General features: G+C 34.5%; 1 protein-coding gene across 3 annotated transcripts in view; it reads left to right on the top strand.

Annotated features, from left to right (window-relative positions):
* The window catches only part of MLF1 (myeloid leukemia factor 1), a 47,955-nt gene extending 32,509 nt beyond the window's left edge, over window positions 1-15,446 (top strand). For 2 of the 3 annotated variants that reach the window (XM_002759444.7, XM_054247339.2), the window contains 6 exons: window positions 182-226; window positions 3,655-3,738; window positions 4,927-5,055; window positions 6,766-6,925; window positions 9,247-9,376; window positions 11,205-15,446. In XM_002759444.7, coding sequence (XP_002759490.4) covers window positions 182-226; window positions 3,655-3,738; window positions 4,927-5,055; window positions 6,766-6,925; window positions 9,247-9,376; window positions 11,205-11,310 — 654 coding nt within the window. In that variant the 3' untranslated portion in view covers window positions 11,311-15,446. The remainder of the gene's footprint in view (window positions 1-181; window positions 227-3,654; window positions 3,739-4,926; window positions 5,056-6,765; window positions 6,926-9,246; window positions 9,377-11,204) is intronic. The other variant, XM_008983579.4, reaches the window with a different exon arrangement.
* The last annotated feature ends 3,330 nt before the right edge of the window (window positions 15,447-18,776 follow it).

The raw sequence follows: 18,776 nt of genomic DNA, 5'->3' as shown, positions 1-18,776 counted from the left end.
TGTCACTTTTTCAGCCTCAGGAATGATAGCTCTAAGATAACAAGTCCTCAGGGGTTTCTATAAAGATGAATTTCTGCAATTGAAATGTAGATATTTGAAACTCAGTAAACGTTTAATTGGTAAATTGAGAAACTTCTATATAATAAATGTCATAATCAAAATTAATTGGATATTTTTCCAGGCAATGAATTGTTCTCTTGTGCCTTTTGGCAGTTTTGGTGCTATGGTTCGTATCAGACACAAATCATTTTAGCAATATTTTCTGACAAATACTTATTTTTCATTAACTCTGACTGACTAAATTGGCATGCAATCTCACTTTCATAATGGCTTTTTAATATTTGTACTGAAAACCTCTGTTTCATGTATCAAACTTACCTTAGAAAGTTTAGGCACATGTTTCCTGAAGTAAGTCATTTCAACATATATAAAATTCATCTTCAAAAAAAGTAGATATTAATAGATGAATATTTGCTTGATTTACAAAAGGGATTCTCATAGTTGTGTTTGAAAGCTGGGGACTTTCACATGCTTATGATGACTTTCCAAAAGGTTAAAAAAAAAAGGTACTAAACTGTAGATAGATAAGCACAGCATTTGGAAAAGCACAGATTGACTGCTTTGTCTAGGATTTTGCTGCCAGCTTGCCATGCAGCTTTTTCTTATCTGTACTTAAGAATGGCTACTCTGCAACCAGCATTTCTACCACCTGTTTCTTAGGGTTTTTGTGCTGTGTCTGTGATGCTAGCTTCCAGCACACTAAACGCATTCTAGGGAGTAGCAGAAAATAACATGAATTTGGAACATTTGTATCTACAGTCTCATGAAAAGAGTTTTAAAAAAATTTTTTGTGCTACAGTTGCATTATTTGTTTCCTTGAAGTTTAACATACAGGCATAACATTTGTTCCTCCTGACCAGAGTATTCAGTAAGACAAATGACAAAAGCAGTTATAACACAGAGTTATGAGTAAAATGATCAGGAAGTTCAGCATGCTATGGGAGGGAGCACAGATCGGAAAAAGCACCTTTTGAGGTGGGGTGGGTCAATCCAAGTAGACTTCCTGAAACTTAAGGATTAGTAGCAGTTAGCTAGAAAAGGAGAGAGAGGAAAGGAATACTGTTCAACACAGAGAAAACAACCTGTGCAAAGACCTGGAGGCTAGGTAGCTAAAGTTGTTCAGAATCAATTAGCCCCAGAGTGTAAGTTGAACAGTAGACACTGATGATGATGAAGTGGTAACCAGAGACTTCTTTAGGCCATAGGAAGGAAAGTAAACATTATCTTAATAGCAGAGGAAGCAGTGATGACTAATGTCAAAGTGGTAATAGAGTCAGATTTTTGAAAGATTAGAAGAGACTACAGTGGAGGCAGTGAAGTCAAAAGGCTGTTGAAGAATTCTGGATAAAGTATTAGTGATGACTTACTTCTACTAGTAATGACTATGATGATAAAAATGAATTATTTCATTCAAGAGAGGGTTAAAAGGATGAATGGCTAGAACTTAGTGATTGGTAGGGTTGAAAGAGCAATAGAGAGGGAGAAGGGGAGTATCACACCCATTTTTCTGGCACAAAGAATGAGGTAGGAATGCCACTGAGATAAGGCATTGGTTCAGTATAGATGTAAGAGTGGAGTAGTCAAAACCATCATTTTAGTTTTGGGTGTTTTGCATTTGAGACATCTGGGGTTTTCCAGGGAGATTTATCTGGTAAACTATTGGATATATGGATTTGAGCTGAGCTAGAGATAATTTGTTCATTCATTCCACAAATATTTGTTAAACCCTCTTGAATGCCAGAAATTGTTATATATGTTTTGGGAATATTGTAAATAAAATTGACAAAATGGCCCTGTGTACAAAATTTTTGAAAGCCTTAAGGGCCCACTGAAGTCTCAACTCCATTTTGTACCCAAACTTTTTGTCACTCTAGTGTGTTGGGTCACCCCAGAGCAAGGGGTGCAGACACATCTTTTGGTGGTTGATTTGAACATGAATTGAGAAGAGGGCAGACATACCCCAATGTCTGATCTTTTCCTTTCTGTCTATTTCTCCTTTGGATTAACCTTTCCATATCTCATGAAATAAGAACGGATTCTCCGTCTAGCATTAAACTCTACTTCAGTCCTTTTTGTAGTCAAATATATATTAATACTTCCTAAATGTGCCTTTGTTGTTCCGAACTATATTAAGTGCAGGTTTCTAGGAGGAATTTGGTTTTCCCACCTATTTTCCATTGTTAATATATGTAAAAATCCAATAGCAATAGAAGGCAGAGGCACAAACAGGCCTTAGAGATTCAGCGCTCTGCTTGCTTGAACAGAGAAGTTCCTTAAACCAAGCAACTCCTTCTATTTTATAACAGATGATTTACTGGGTAACACATTGAAATGTGTGCTTGACTTTTATTTGCTGGCGAGTCTTCCAGTGATGAAACCTAAAATCAGTGGTAGATTTTCCTAGAACAAAGTGTCTTAACCTCAGCACTACTGTCATTTTGGGCTGGGTAATTCTTTGTTCTGGGACTGTCCTATCCATTGTAGGATGTTAAGCAGTATCCCTGACCGCCATCCACTAAATGCTAGTTACATGCTCTCCTCACCTGTGACAGCCAAAAATGAGTATAGTTATTGCCAAATGTCTCCTGAGAGTCAAAATCAATCTTGGTTGAGAAACTACTGTTTAGAGGAATTCTTAACTGTTTTTCTGAAGAAGCATACCTCATACTTCAAGGGTGTAGCCTACTGACCCTTCAGTAGGCAGAAAATTGAAGGCCTATTTAGTAAAGTGAATTGATTTCTGTCACCTGGATCCTACTATGAATAGAGGAAGGCTGTCTACTTACCAGAGGGGCAGCTTCTTTGATCCTTGTAGTACTGGTGGGGGTGACATTGGCATCTTTTTTTTTTTGAGACAGAGTTTTGCTCTCGTTACCCAGGCTGGAGTGCAATGGCGCGATCTCAGCTCACGGTAACCTCCGCTTCCTGGGTTCAGGCAATTCTCCTTCCTCAGCCTCCTGAGTAGCTGGGATTACAGGCAGGCGCCACCATGCCCAGCTAATTTTTTGTATTTTTAGTAGAGATGGGGTTTCACCATGTTGACCAGGATGGTCTCAATCTCTTGACCTTGTGATCCACCCGCCTCGGCCTCCCAAAGTGCTGGGATTACAGGCTTGAGCCACTGCGCCTGGCTGACATTGGCATCTTATACCCAAGTTTTATTTATTTGCATGGTGGAGCATTGAGAGATAAGGAAAATTATGAAAACTATTCTATGCTAGAAAATATATCACTTAGTATTTAACATATACCAAATTCTGTTTTGAAAAGTGAGCAATGAGTGATTAGGTGTATGTGTGTATTTGTATATATATGCGCATGTATATGTGTATATATACACATGTGCATATATGTATTTATAATGTTACAATTCCCTAATTATTTGTATGTTGCCTCTTTGGGATTTTGTGTATGCTTCAGTTTTCTCCTTAACTAATCGCTGTTATTTTATGCTCTTTAAGTTATCTTTGTCTGGTTGATTACTGCATGAGATTCTACTAAATGAATAAAAAAAAATTTAGCTGTTTTGGAAGATGTATTTGCATCTTTTGTGTTGTACTTATAGTTGATAACAAATTTCCTGATATTCTATAGCATACAGATGTCAGCCCTTTTCAGACAGTGGACCAAATGTTGTCAAATATGAGAAACCGTGTGCAGCAATTAGAAAGAAACTTTGTAAGTACTAAAAATAAAGCATTGAGAACATTGTGTATACTTTGGTATATTATATTTCATAGTGGCTTTCAAACTTTTTTAACCATAGTGGTTAAAAAGATATTTTACATGATTAACCGAATAAGCAATATTTGTATACTTTATAAATGTATTTGAAGTAAAATTTTCATGAAAAAAATGACTATACTCTTTACAGTATATATAGTTATTTTCTGGTGTATTTCATGTTTTAAAAATCCTGGTTACAACCTACTAAATTGAGTTCATAACCTCCAAGTTTGAAAAATAATGTTGACTTTCAAAATTTAAAAAAAATTTGGAAAAAAGTTAACCTCAAAAACATTGAATCTACTGAAAGTCACTATTGTAAATGAACATTTTATATGAATTTGCATAATTTTATTGGTTATTAACAATAAAATTAACCTGTTTAGTTAAAAGGATTAATATTGTTAATATTAATAATATTAACCTGTTTACTTAAAAGGATTTGTAACATCTGAAGAGTTATGTTTTAGGGTTTTATAAATAACTCTGAAAACAGAAATTTTGGGAATGTTGTTTAGATATAAAACCCTGATAGTTCAAATACTTATAAACTAGTACTATAGTAATACTCTTTCTTTTCTACTTAACATTAAAACCAGTCACTTGATGTGATCTGAAGAAGACCCAAATCATTCTAGTCATCCAATTTGAATTCTATGGATCATTTCAGAATGCCCAAATAATCTAGGGCATTATTGGTTTTAGTAATGTAGCAATCTGGCATCTACAGGAAGAGGTATGAAACTTGATGTATAACTAATTGGCTTGATTGGCAAGATTACACAAAAGGGTCAACCACTGAATATAGAAGTGTCACAAGTTTGGGGGCATAGCATCTTTATTGAAATCTGAGCCACAAGCACCCAAAGACTTAAGGATCTCCGAGTGAGACATAAGGCAAGCGGGATGGTACCCAAAATGGATGACCATTAGGCCTCTAGGGATGCCTTTTTTTTTTTTGTGGTAATTTTTCAAGTTATTTCTCACTTGAGAACCTGGATGTGCCCTTTGGCTACACCATATTGGTAGTTTAGTATCCTTAGGCAGAACTTACAGCTAGTGTTGTTACTTATTTGAACTCTCTGGCAATAATTATTTATATTCGACCCGACTTTGAATTTACAATTTGTTTACCTGTAGGGTCAACTTTCAGTGGATCCAAATGGACATTCATTTTGTTCTTCCTCAGTTATGACTTACTCCAAAGTAGGAGATGAACCGCCAAAGGTTTTTCAGGCCTCAACTCAAACCCGTCGAGCTCCAGGAGGAGTAAGTTTTCTATAAGCATTCCTAGAGCTTTATAAAGTTGTGGACTGATAGACTGTCTATAGAAGTATCACAGGTTTGGGGACATAGGTGTAGTTAACTACTAAAATTTGATCTGGTACAAGGTGGCTGGGGGACAGGAGGAAGCTGTAGGGTTGGGGTTAAGGTTGTCCTCACTGTGGAAACCATTAAAACTCAATGTATTTACTTAGTTTGTGGCAATTTTCACCCGCTTGACAGTGCCTTTTTTCATGTAAATATCTATTGATGTTTATTACCTTTACATGTTGACAAAGAAAAACACTAAAGCCTTTGTTTCATGAAATAATGTCTACTTTTAAGTTTACATTTGAAGTGAATTAACTTTTTAACTCAAAATGTTTAAAGTGTACAAAAAGGATATAGAGAATAACATAATAAGTGCCCATATTCCTGCTGCCCAGTTTAGTCATATGATAACATTTTTCTCTTTGCTTCAAGTTGTCTCTTGCTTTGTTTTCTTTTTAAGCAAAACTGTACAGAGGCAGTTGAAGCTTCTAATACATTCCTCTGTGGTCTGCTTTCCCTTTCTCCCCTCCTCAGAGATTACCATTTTCCTATATTTGGAGTTTATCATTTTCATGCATGTTTTTACAATTTTATTATTTATGTTTATATCATAAAAATATAATGGATTATTTTCAAGATTTCCCAACATTACATAAAAGGTATCATATTACATGTGTCCTCTGCAACTTGTCTTTGCTGAGTAATATGCTGCTGAGATTTATTCAAGATGATACATGTGGCTGTCGTTTAACTTCTATGTAATATCCAAAATACGAATGTACTATGATTTTTAAATCATTTTCTATTGATAGATATGTAGGTGAGTCTAGTCTTTCACTAATTCATCTTTATACATGGCTCCTTATACAAACACTCTAGGAATGGTATTGCTGAGTTGTAGGATATGTGTACCTTCATCTTTACCTAGCATTTCCAAACTACTGTCTCACAGTGATTGAAGTTGTTGGCTTCTGCAAACTGTGGTTTGTGTTGCCATTTCTCTACTTCCTTGTTAGTACTTATAGTAGAAATTTAGGTTTACCAGTCTAATGAGTGTGAAGTAGTTCATTTTTTAGTTCTTCCATATAAAGATGAACCTTTTAATGATGCTCTTGCCATAATTCTGCTAATTGATCTCAAACATTCTAAAAGTGATAGTCTTAAAGATAAACAATATAATTGTATATGTCCCACAGTAAATCATGATAGTAGCTATCATAAATATTCTGATAACACTTCCACAGAGTTGATAGGTGGGAATCATGAGATTCAAGCCAATCAACATGACTGACGAATAATTAGTTGCCCTTATTTGTAGGAATGCCATCATAAACTTCTATTACATTGTCCAAGATAGTCTGGAAGGCATTAAATTATAATTGTTACTTTTGTTTTAATATTTGATTTTAATTTGGAAAAAGGTTGAATTGTATGGGTTCTGTTTATTGTAGACATTTTCATTTCAAGGAGTTCAGGAAATATCAGAGACTTATTACCACAGTTTTACCACAAGTTAATAGTGGAACAGAGTACACATTATTTTTAGAGTAGTAGATCTATGGCCATACCTCAAAAGGTAAGCTGGCCCCGATAATTTTAGAATTATATACAGTATAGTTATGTTTAAATAATAGTGAAGTATCTTTTGTTTCTTTATTTTTATAGATAAAGGAAACCAGGAAAGCAATGAGAGATTCTGACAGTGGACTAGAAAAAATGGCTATTGGTCATCATATTCGTGACCGAGCTCATGTAATTAAAAAGTCAAAGAACAAGAAGACTGGAGATGAAGAGGTAAACCAGGAGTTCATCAATATGAATGAAAGTAAGTTATCACACACACAAAAATTCTTTCTCATAAGATTAAAATAACAACTGTACTTGATGAATATTTTTTGTAGAAACATCATAAGATGTAGTTTTTGAATAATGTGTAATGAATACCTTGTGAAAATAATAGGATTGTGGTTCCATCCTTTTATAGGAGAGCTCTTTTTTATAGTGATTTTTGGCAATATGGTATATTATTTATTTTTATTTTATACTTGAAAAGTGGAATCTTAAATTGTTACTTAGTAATACTATCAGTAGACAAAATGAGTCTTTAAATATTTTTTTCTGATTATCAAGAAAGTACATTTGAAAAGTATAAAGACATTAAATGAAAGTTGCTAGGAAGTTTTTCTTATTAAAAAATAAGTATAAACAAAAAATTCATCCATAGTCCAAACCAAAAATACTATTAATGTTTTCATGTATTTCTTACTAATCATTTTATATATATAAAAACACACTTTTTTCTCGTTAGTATTTTACTTTTATATAGTTTATATTGTACTTATTTCAATTTACCATTATAATTGTAAAATCTCCTGTGATACCAGTTTTCAAAAATATTTTAAGAGGTTACCTAAAAGTTTTATTATAAATAAGCCATAATTTTTACTTAAATCATGCTGTGTTGTTGAACACTTAGGCTTTTGTATAGATAAGATTTTAATTCCTGGTATATGTTAGATTGCATATATGTCTCTGCCTCTCTCAAGTAAATCTTTTCTTTTTCTAGATTTTATATTTATTCTTCAATGCATTTAAGTCCTTCTAGTGTCCTAACCCTTCTCCCTGTAGTTTTTTTTTTTTTTTTTTTTGAAACGGAGTTTCGCTCTTGTTGCCCAGGCTGGAGTGCAATGGCACAATCTCAACTTACCACAACCTCTGCCTCCTGGGTTCAAGCAATTCTGTCTCACCCTCTTAAGTAGCTGGGGTTACAGGCATCCACCACCATGCCTGGCTAATTTTGTATTTTTTACTAGAGATGGGGGTTTCTCCATATTGGACAGGTTGGTCTCGAACTCCCGACCTCAGGTGATCCACTCACCTTGGCCTCCCAAAGTGCTGGGATTACAGGGGTGAGCCATCGCACCTGGCCATAGTTTTTAATTATATTACAATGTATTAACAAATTTAATCAATAAATTTAAATTATTTTTATTAATTTTTAAATCAATATTAAGCTTTTATATTTTATTGTATTAATTTAATAATGAAATTATATTAAAATTTAGTTAGATTCATCTCCTATTTTCAGAAAGTATTTTGAATAACGTTTTTCCATAATAAAGTGTTTAAAGTGTTGTACTAAAAAAGAAATTCTGGCTGGGTGCAGTAGCTCATACCTATTATCTGAACACTTTGGGAGGCTGAGGCAGGTGGATCACAAGTTCAGGAGTTTGAGACCAGCCTGGCCAACATGATGAAACCCCATCTCCACTAAAAATACAAAAATTAGCCTAGCACGGTGGCATGCACCTGTAGTCCCAGCTACTTGGGAGGCTGAGGCAGGAGAATCTCTTGAACCCAGGAGGAAGAGGTTGCAGTGAGCCCATTCGCCCCATTGCACCCCAGCCTGGGCTGCAGAGTAAGACTCCGTCTTGGGGGAGGGAGGGAGGAAGAAAAGAAATTCTATTAACGTTGGAGTTTGATAAAAATTATTCTTATGCAATAAGATAGAAGCCATGATAATGTGACCTGTGTTTAATTGTAACCTCTGTAATTTTATGACATTTAAATATATACTGAGTATTTCATAATAATCAACATTTTGATGAAATATATAATGAAGGAACACAGTATTTTAAAGCAGTCTGAAAGAAGTACTATCATCTGTCTATTGTTGCTATTGTGGAAGTTAGATTACTTACTTCATAACAACATGAACTGACATTCTAGCTGAGTAACCTGTCTTAGGAAATTGACAACAGAAACTTGTGAGGTCAAGTTACATAGAAAAATAGTGCTAGCCACAGAAGTATACATGTATCCAGGAACAGCATATTCACTATGAGATGACCCAGGAAGAAAAACTATGAGTCATAATTGGGTAAGCTGGTCCTTTGGGTAGAATAATATGATACCCAAGCAGGTGAAAAAAGTAGATAATTAGTAGGAATAGGAGAGGAACAGACAGTATTACTCAAGTCAAATATTACTATTGTTAAAGACCCTTATATTTGAAGCAGCTCCCTGCCTTTATATTGTGGTTACACTAATGAAAACACCAGGCTAGACTAAAATATGTGGAAGCAAGGCAGTAACTAACAGTTGATACCTTAATAGTTATTCCCATTATCTTGGTATTTAACATAGGTGATGCTTGTGCTTTTGATGATGAGTGGCAAAGTGAGGTTTTGAAGTACAAACTGGGACGCAATCTAGGAGACACTAGAATGAGAAGTGTTGGCCATGAGAATCCTGGATCCCGAGAACTTAAAAGAAGGTAAAAGTTGTTTATAAAATCATTTGTTTTTTTAAGAAGTAAAGTTATGTAATTTTACTTCTGTTATCAGAAAGTTTTATGACCATCCAAGTTGTATTCACAGTATCCTTTGTGAAAGATATAACAATTTTACATTAAATTGTGAGTATTCCACACATATTTAAATTTATATCTAAAAATCAGTAGTAGTTTAGGATTGTATGGTTAGTAATTCACTAGTAAACTATGCCTCAGAAGATAGAAACCAAAATTCTTTTAAGGAAAACTAATTTACTATAACGTAGTTATTCTTGTAAAATAGGTTCTCATCTGGATATAAATAGAGTTATACATTTCACACTGGTAAAGATACCTAGAGATATGATAAGGGAAGAGGGGCTGTATTTGGAAGACTTAACAACTTTTTAGCAAATCAAAATTTAGCATTTAATAGTAATTGAAATTTCAAACACTTGTATAATATATAACAGTACATGCAGTACCATATTTGATGTGTATTAGATATTTTGGAAGAATTTTGCAACAACATTATCTTCTTTTAGAATTTCCTTTTAGAATAACTATGAAAAATAAATTTGCTAAAACCACATATTAAAGATTATAGAGATTTCTGGCTGTACGTGGTGGCTCATGCTTATAATCCCAGCACTTTGGAAGGCTGAGGCAGGTGGATCACTTGAGGTCAGGAGTTCAAAACCAGCCTGGCCAACATGGTGAAACTCCATCTCTACTAAAATACAAAAATTAGCCAGGTGTGGTAACACACACCTGTAATCCCAGCTACTTGGGAGGCTAAGGCAGGAAAATCCCTTGAATTTGGGAGGCAGAGGTTGTGGTGAGCCAAAATTGTGCTACTGCACTACAGCCTCAGTGACAGAGGCAGACTCCATCTCAAAAATGAATAAATAAAGATTATAGAGATTTTTATACATTTTGTACATACTTTAGAGCTACAGTTTAATGTGGTTCTCTGGGGGGAAAATGGAAAACTATCTAATTTCTATCAAATTACACTCAAGAGAAAGGCTTCACCACACCTTAAACAGAAATCTGTTCTAAGCTGTAAGAGAGTGGAGAATTGCTGTAGAAGGTGGAAGGCTTCACAGAACCAGCGGTGGACAAGTGGGTGTCAAGTAAATCAGAAGCCTCACACAGAATTTCATATGCTAGGTTCTTTTCTTTTAAAATACTTCTTTAGGAATTTAGAGCCCTACTATTTTCTATTGAATTGATTGAAAACTTGCTCCCATATTAATTATAGAAATTTGTCTCATTTGAAAAATGTATTGATTAAAAACCTAGCAGTGCCAAGTTTGAATAGGAAATCCAAGTGCCACTTAGAGAAGGCATGCTCTCTATGGATGACCTATAAATTTCTAGCCCTAACAGTGGCATTTTCTCTTAACAACACTGTCCAATGGCATTTTCTGAAATGACTTCTGTAATGACAAAAATGCTATATATCTATTCTGTCCAATGTAGTAATCACTAGTCACATATGGCCATTGATTAACTCTCGAAACATTGCTGGTATAACTGAGGAACTGAATTATTTTATTTGATTTTAATCAATTCAAATATAAATGTGGCTAGTGGCTGCCATACTGGTAACATTAAACAGTGTTTAAACTGTAAACACTTAAATCTATCTCCAGTAAACAGCTGTCTTAAATTCACTGAAATAGTCTGCCTTGTTTTTCAAAGTTATTAAGGAACTTTTAAGATAAAACCTTTCTTATATTACAGTGGTTTTTAACATGCTGTTATTGATTTATAAAACACTGACCATTTTTTAAATGATACTAATATTCACATGTGTATTTCTCAGGGAGAAACCTCACCGAAGTCCAGCCATTGAATATGGAAGAGGATCAAATGTTTCGGGGGACAAGCTCCACATCAAAGGCTCATCTGTGAAAAGCAACAAAAAATAAAAAGCCATGCATTTGAGTTGTTTATAGTTTTGGTTGTTTTAACAGTTAGTAATGGTGCTGGGTAACATGCATAAGACCAATCTCTTGTTGTTAAATTAGTTCTGTCCTTGGCAACTTTCTTCTGACATCTGAATATTCACGAAAGTCCTAGCTTTATATCGTCCCTCTTTTAGTAATAAAATTTTGATTTTCAACAATGTGAGTAAATTGTGAAATAGCCTATTAATATAAAACTCTTTAATACATTAAACTTTTGAAGCTTAAATGCTGATTTTGCTTCCCTAGTTTTTTGTTGGCTAGTTATTCTTTTCTATTTATCAAGATTGATTGCACAGCATTTCTATCACTTACGATTAATATAAGAAGTTAGAATATTTAAAAAGTCCAAGTTTTACTAACACTGTACTAGGGTGATATTGATAAAGGTTTAGATAATTTATCTCTAACTTTATCATGTGTTGTATAGCCAGCTAGCTTAAAGCTTTAAAAATAATAAAGCAAAACTATGTTAGTACTCTTTTATGAGAAATTAGTTATTATTTTGATAAAGGGCAAGATAATCAAATAGTTTATTTTCAAAGAAAAATATTTTAAATTGCTAATGAACATAATTATTTTACTTATAATTTCTTTATAGAATGTATCTTTTCTATATTTACATTCTTAACATTCATTAGGCATCATACTGACTATTTAACTTCTTAATGTGGCATATTTCTGCTCTCCTTTCCCACAAACAGCTTCATCTATCTCCAAGGTTAACATTCTAAAACTGGAGAGTCCTTGGAGAAACTCTGCTTAGCTTTTTTTGTGTCATTTAGAAAAATACATTTGGTATTCTCCAAACCAGAATGATAGATTGTCTCAAAATTTATTAGACAGCTGATGTGTGTTTTTGAACAAGGTCTTAATAATTCAGTTGTTACTCTTTTTAATGATACCATTAAAATCAGCTTTAGCTTTTTTATTCTAGAATTTAAATATTAATCTGTTTTTATCAAAGTTAGGTTTGCAGTTTAAAAGAATATAAAAATCTTTTTTTTTCTTTTTTTTGAGACAGAGTTTCGCTCTTGTTACCCAGCGCGATCTCGGCTCACTGCAACCTCCGCCTCCTGGGTTCAGGCAATTCTCCTGCCTCAGCTTCCTGAGTAGCGGGGATTACAGGCACGCGCCACCATGCGCAGCTAATTTTTTGTATTTTTAGTAGAGACGGGGTTTCACCATGTTAACCAGGATGGTCTCGATCCCCTGACCTCGTGATCCACCCGCCTCAGCCTCCCAAAGTGCTGGGGTTACAAGCGTGAGCCACCACACCTGGCAAGAATATAAAAATCTTAACTCATATCTGTTCTTTTAATATTTCTATCAAGGAAAAAATCCCAAAAAATCCACCATCATTCTATAATCCTATTTTTCTTTTCAATTTTATAAATAAAATTATATGACTGTTCTCATACTTCTCTAACTTTTTATATCATATTTTTGTTAATTTTACTAGTTGTGTTTTATGCCTTTAGTCATTAAAATAAAATAGAAATGTGTTAATTCATTGTTGAAATTGAGCATGTTTTAGTTAAAAATTTCCTCTTAGGCAAGCTTTAGTGTACTACTAACATACCGTAATACATTGGGAGATTGTCATAAGGCACAAATTTCAAATAACACCTTTGTATATATTAACTTGATAGAGCAAAGTCTTAAGTACATACTTTATTTTCCTTTTGCCTTAATCATTACACTGATGAGAACTTGAATCATTGTAGTAAAATCCAAAAACACACTTTAATAAATAATTGTGTTTAACAGTATAATTCCAGTACGTCAGATCAGTATTAGTGATTGTGGTGAGGCAAGATTTGTGGCAGTAGTACTGAGGAAAGTTCTGTTTCTTTCTTAAAAGTGAACTCTATCTTTGTACCATAAAAAAAATAACTATCAATATCTATACCCAGAATGTTTGTTTGCAACAACTTCTTATGATGGGTGTTTAATACTGTTAGTCTGTAAATTTAAACTACTTAAAAGTATATACAGGCTGGGTGCGGTGGCTCACATCTGTAATCTCAGCACTTTGGCAGGCCAAGGCGGGTGGATTGCTTGAGGTCAGGAGTTCAAGACCAGCCTTGACCAACATGGCGAAACTCCATCTACTAAATACACAAAAATCTGGGCATCGTGGTGGGCACCTGTAATCCCAGCTACTCAGGAGGCTGAGGCAGGAGAGTCACTGGGACCCGGGAGGCAGAGGTTGCAGTGAGCCGAGGTCGCACTCCTGGACTCCAACCTAGGCAACAGAGCAGACTCCAAAAACCTACATACACATACTAGGTAGGATGGTTTATTTTATGATTAATATTTTATATTCACTCCTTTTTTTTATGAGCCAATGAATTATTTTACATGATTTCATGATGTTTTTTAAATGAAATAAATAGAAGCTTGTTTTTCATGTGTATATACGTTATTGTTACTTTCGTGAGAATGCTTTTTGTTTTTGGTCTTGGAAATCTACTACAGGGAGAACTGTAATTTTTCTTTTCACTGTGGTCTACTGCAGGGTCTTTTAAAGTCATGTACCTTGTACCTTGTACCTACTTAAAAGAGTCTGAAGGCCAGGTGCAATGCCTCACACCTGTAATCTCAGCACTTTGGGAGGCTAAGCCAGGCGGATTGCCTGAGGTCAGGAGCTCGAGACCAGCCAGGATAATATGGTGAAACCCATCTCTACTAAAAATACACAAATTAGCTGAGCATAGTGGTGGGCACCTGTAATCCCAGCTACTAGGGAGACTGAGGCATGAGAATCACTTGAACTTGAGAGGCGGAAGTTGCAGTGAGCCGAGATCACACCATTCCACACCAGCCTGAGTGACAAGAGTGAAACTCCATCTCAAAAAAAGAGTCTGAAAAGTCAATGTCTTTAAATTACTTTCCACATAATTTGCTAATTGTAAAAAAAATCAGACTTATAAAAACATTAATGGGTAATCTTTTGGGAAATCAGCTAGAATTAAAATAGGGAACAATAGATATAAATTAGAAAAAGATAATCAGAATTAAAATTTTCTAAGGTCCTTATATTCTTAAAGTTCAAGGTAAAAATAAATGATTAACTTATGACTCTGTTAAGAATACATGTCAAAATAGGGTAACCACAAAACTGACTATATAATAGAGTGTATACCTCTGAAGCAGATAAAAAGAAAATGAATTCAATCTCAAGGCAAGAAAGGAGGAAAAGATAAATACAAAACATTTTTAAAAGATGAGAAATAAATGCAAAAATGTATATAAGTAATGACAAAAAGATTAAAAAGCAAAAATTGTCAGTTCAAATTCTTAAAAATCTAGCTCTATTTTCAAAAGTCATATTCAAAAGACATTAAAAGGTTGACAGAGGATATAATGGCAAATATTAGCTGTAAGAAAGTTGGTATATCTATATTATAATACAACATGTAAGGCAAAAGTGACTACTAGATTATAAAGGGGGACCCTGCTAAATAAAAGATTAGATTGATCAGGAATATACATCAGTCCTAAGTCTATGTATACCTAATAACATAACATTAAAATATATGAAGCAGTTTTTGAGAGATGAGACTTCTCATTCTATATAAATAGAGCATACACATTTTTTCTTATTCCCACTAACAACTATAAACTCTGGAATTAATTCTTAAACATTAGAGCAGAGAGAAAAAGACTAGCTATGGACTTTGGTATTTGAAGAATGATATGGCATGAAAGGAGTGGAAATAAAATATTAATCTGAAAAATATACAACATGTTACATAGTGTATGTATATAATTTTAAAATAGTTTATAGACTATCATAAACTGATACAAATATGATTGTGGGATATAAACATTAATAATCCTCTTTCTATGGTGCATAGAGTTCACTTTTTTAAAAAAAAATGACTTTTCATAATACTGCAGCCTAAAATTTGCCTCAACCAGAATCAGTGTGTTTCCAAGAACTGGAACTTTCTCAGTTTGTTTTCATTTTTTAAAATGATTGACTTTACTATTTGATTATATCAATTATGGAAAATGTAAAGATGCAGAAGAATGCTAAAATACAAAGTGCCTATTATCCCATGCCCCCAAACAATAAAAGATTTGTGTATTCATTTCTAGTTCTTTTATGTGGATATATAGAATCTTAAAAACAAAATTAATATTGTAAAATGTATGTTCTGATTTTTCACATTTGCGAGTAACTTTCTTCAGGACAATAAGTATTCTTTGAAAGCATGATCTTCAGTTTCATTGTTTACATCAAAGTCTGATTATAGCTATACCATACTTTACCTCCAAATATTGGCTATTCGAATTGTTTTAAATTTTTGCTATTATAAATGTTTATGAATGTCACTTATTCATAACTGTATTGCTGATCATTTGTTTAAGATAAATTATGGGAACAGAGTTACCAATTCAGAGTACAGCTATTTTCAAATTTTTTATACATTTTACTAAATTGCTTTACAGAAAGGTAATATTTATAGTCATACCAATGAATGTCCCAGAAATGTCATTTTTTAAAATATCCTTTGTCCAAAGAGAGTAGTGGATGTTACCTCTCAAACTTTTATTATTACAAATTTTAATAGATGTAAAATATTATCTCCTTATCTTAATTTTGCACTTTTTCTCTGATAATTAATGAAGTATGATCCTTTTCTGAATGTTTACAGCTGATTTGCTTTGCTTTTCCGTATATTTTAAGCAGCGCAGGTCTTGTGGAAGGAGCTTCCAACATACGCAATTTCTTATTATATCATTAGTTCTTCCTAAATGAGCAAGACATGAAACTGCATGTATTTATCACATGATTTCAAGTTAAGTATCCTAATGTGACTGAAATTATGTTCTTTTCTCTTCAGCAGCCATGTTATTTTAATGTTTCTATAATTTAACAAAATTAGCTCTTATTCTTCACATAACAAAGAGGTTTTGACTATTCCATGAAGCATATATGTGATATGATAGTGAAGAGTAAACTTAAGATCTTACCTAGCTACCTCCATTTTCTATCAAGGTCTTCAGAACTCTATTAACTGCATACTCATGCTCCTTATAGCAATCACTATCTGTACCCATGGCAATGCTGTTATAGTAAATTCCAGCTTCCTTTTCACCTCTAGAATTCCACCTCTGGAATTGTAGTCATATAATATCTACCCTTCATTATAGAACAAGAATATTTCTGCTCAGGAGCTAAAACAACCCTGCATTTGTGTCCATTGTCCCCTTTGAGTGACATCAGAGTCCTAGCTTCTTGGCAGTTGCAGAGAAACTCTTTAGTTTGGGGACAGCATGGTTTAGTCATTGGAATATGGCACAGGAATCACTCCTGTCATAGAAGATCTAAGAACTTATGATGGTCCTGTCAATGAACTGATCAATAATGGCATTACCACTGGGCTGAAATTTCTTCTTTTACCTGTGTATAGAACTCTCCTTCAAAGCCAGATATTTGCTTGGGTGGTGACCAGGAGACTACACCTGGCTGGCCAACTACAGGGGATTTAATTGATAGAGGGGTTGGCTGGCTGTGGTCTGATCCATTTCTGCGTTTTATGTGATAACCGCCTTCCCATGGGCTGCTCCCAGTCAATGACTAAGTCCTGCAGGAATAGGTCTGTTCCCGAGAGTCGTCAGACTCTGAGGTTTGACTTTGGCTCAAGAACTTATCTAGCTACCTCCATTTCCTCTCTCAGGTGTTTCTCCTAATAAAATCTTTGATTGTTTAATCCTTTCTTGACATCTGCTTCTCAGAGAACCCAGAGAAATGCAAGTTAGTAGTTGACTTCAAAGAACAAAATGTTTTTTTGTCTTTCATACTTTGCAAGAAGAACATAATCAACATTTTGTATTTTCTCTAAAATTAAGGCACAGGATGGCTCACCATACGGAATGGCACATATTTTTCAGTTCCTTCTCTAAAGTTAATGGATCATCCAGGCCCATTCTACCTATTATTTTAATCCAGGGTCATAGTAGTAACGTGAGGTTATATGTACAGGAGACAGGAGAAGGTCTTTACCATGCACATGGAGGCTGTCAATGGGGATAAGGCTGTGGTCAGAGCACAGGGAAAAATAAGCAAAAAAGTAGCAGTTCAAAATACAGTGTGGAGGTGAGAAAGGCAGAGTCTAAAGAAGCAAGCTTATGTCCTGGAATAGTTGGAATGTTCAGTTGTGTTCTAATTCATTTTTAAATTTTGACTGTGATGTTTTGATACATATATACATTGTATAATGATCAAAAAAGGATATTAGTATACTTATCATCTCATACTTATCAATTCTTTGTGGTGAGAACATTCAAAATCCTCCTTCTGGGTTATTGTGAAATATACAATGTGTTATTTTTAGCTGTAATCACCATACTGTGTAATAATTAGAACTTCTAATTGTAACTTTGTACATTAATCAACCTCTTTCCATTTTCCCATCTTCCCTACCATCCCTAGCTTCTGGTGACCACTATTCTGCCTTTTTTTTTTTTTTTGAGATGGAGTCTCACACTGTTGCCCAGGCAGGAATACAGTGGTGCCATTCCAGCTCACTGCAACCTCCACCTCCCAGATTCAAGTGATTCTCCTACCTCAACCTCCCTGTAATCTGGGATTACAGGGGCCCACCACCACCACCCCGCTAATTTTGTATTTTAAGCAGAGATGGGGTTTCACCATGTTAGCCAAGCTGGTCTCAAACTCCCAACTGCAGGTGATCCATCCACCTTAGTCTCCCAAAGTGTTGGGATTACAGGCATGAGTCACCACACCTTGCCCACTATTCTACTCTATGAGATCAACTTTTTTAGATTGCATATATGAGTGAGATCATGTAGTATCAAATTCATCATTTTAAGTATTCTTTTATATCATCATTTAAAAAATATTTTCCTATAATATTTTTGCTCACCATCTTTTTTTTGTACCCCAGACCTTCCAATGAGGTCTTTTTCTTTTTCCTGTTTGAACTATATTCTTTGTTTTTTGTTTTTGTGAAACAGGGTCTTGCTCTGTTGCCCAGACTGGAGTGCAACAGCAGCATGCTCATGGCTCACTGCAACCTCATCCTCCCAGGCTCAAGTGATCTTCCCCACCTCAGCCTCTGGAGTAGCTGGGACTACAGGCATGTGCCACCATACCTGGCTAATTTTTTAGACATTTTTATAAAGACAAGTTCTCACTATGTTGCCCAGGCTGGTCTCAAACTCCTGGACTCAAGCAGTCTTCCTACCTCCTCTCCCCATAGTGCTGGGACTACAGGCATGAGCCATTGTGCCTGTCCTGAGCTATATTCTTTGGAAGTTCATTTAGAAAGACTATTTTTATAGTTAAATTGAACCAGGTTTTAAGTGGGGATTATCTGAAATTGTTGTTATTTAACCCAATAATTGAGCAGTACTGTTGGTAATGGAATTGTAATTTGACAATTGTTTTCTCC

This window comes from Callithrix jacchus, chromosome 17 (assembly GCF_049354715.1).
Source record: "Callithrix jacchus isolate 240 chromosome 17, calJac240_pri, whole genome shotgun sequence".
NCBI classification, from domain to species: Eukaryota; Metazoa; Chordata; class Mammalia; order Primates; family Cebidae; genus Callithrix; species Callithrix jacchus.
The sequence above is the reverse complement of the archived record's forward strand: the minus strand, read 5'-3'. Positions and strand labels throughout refer to the sequence as shown.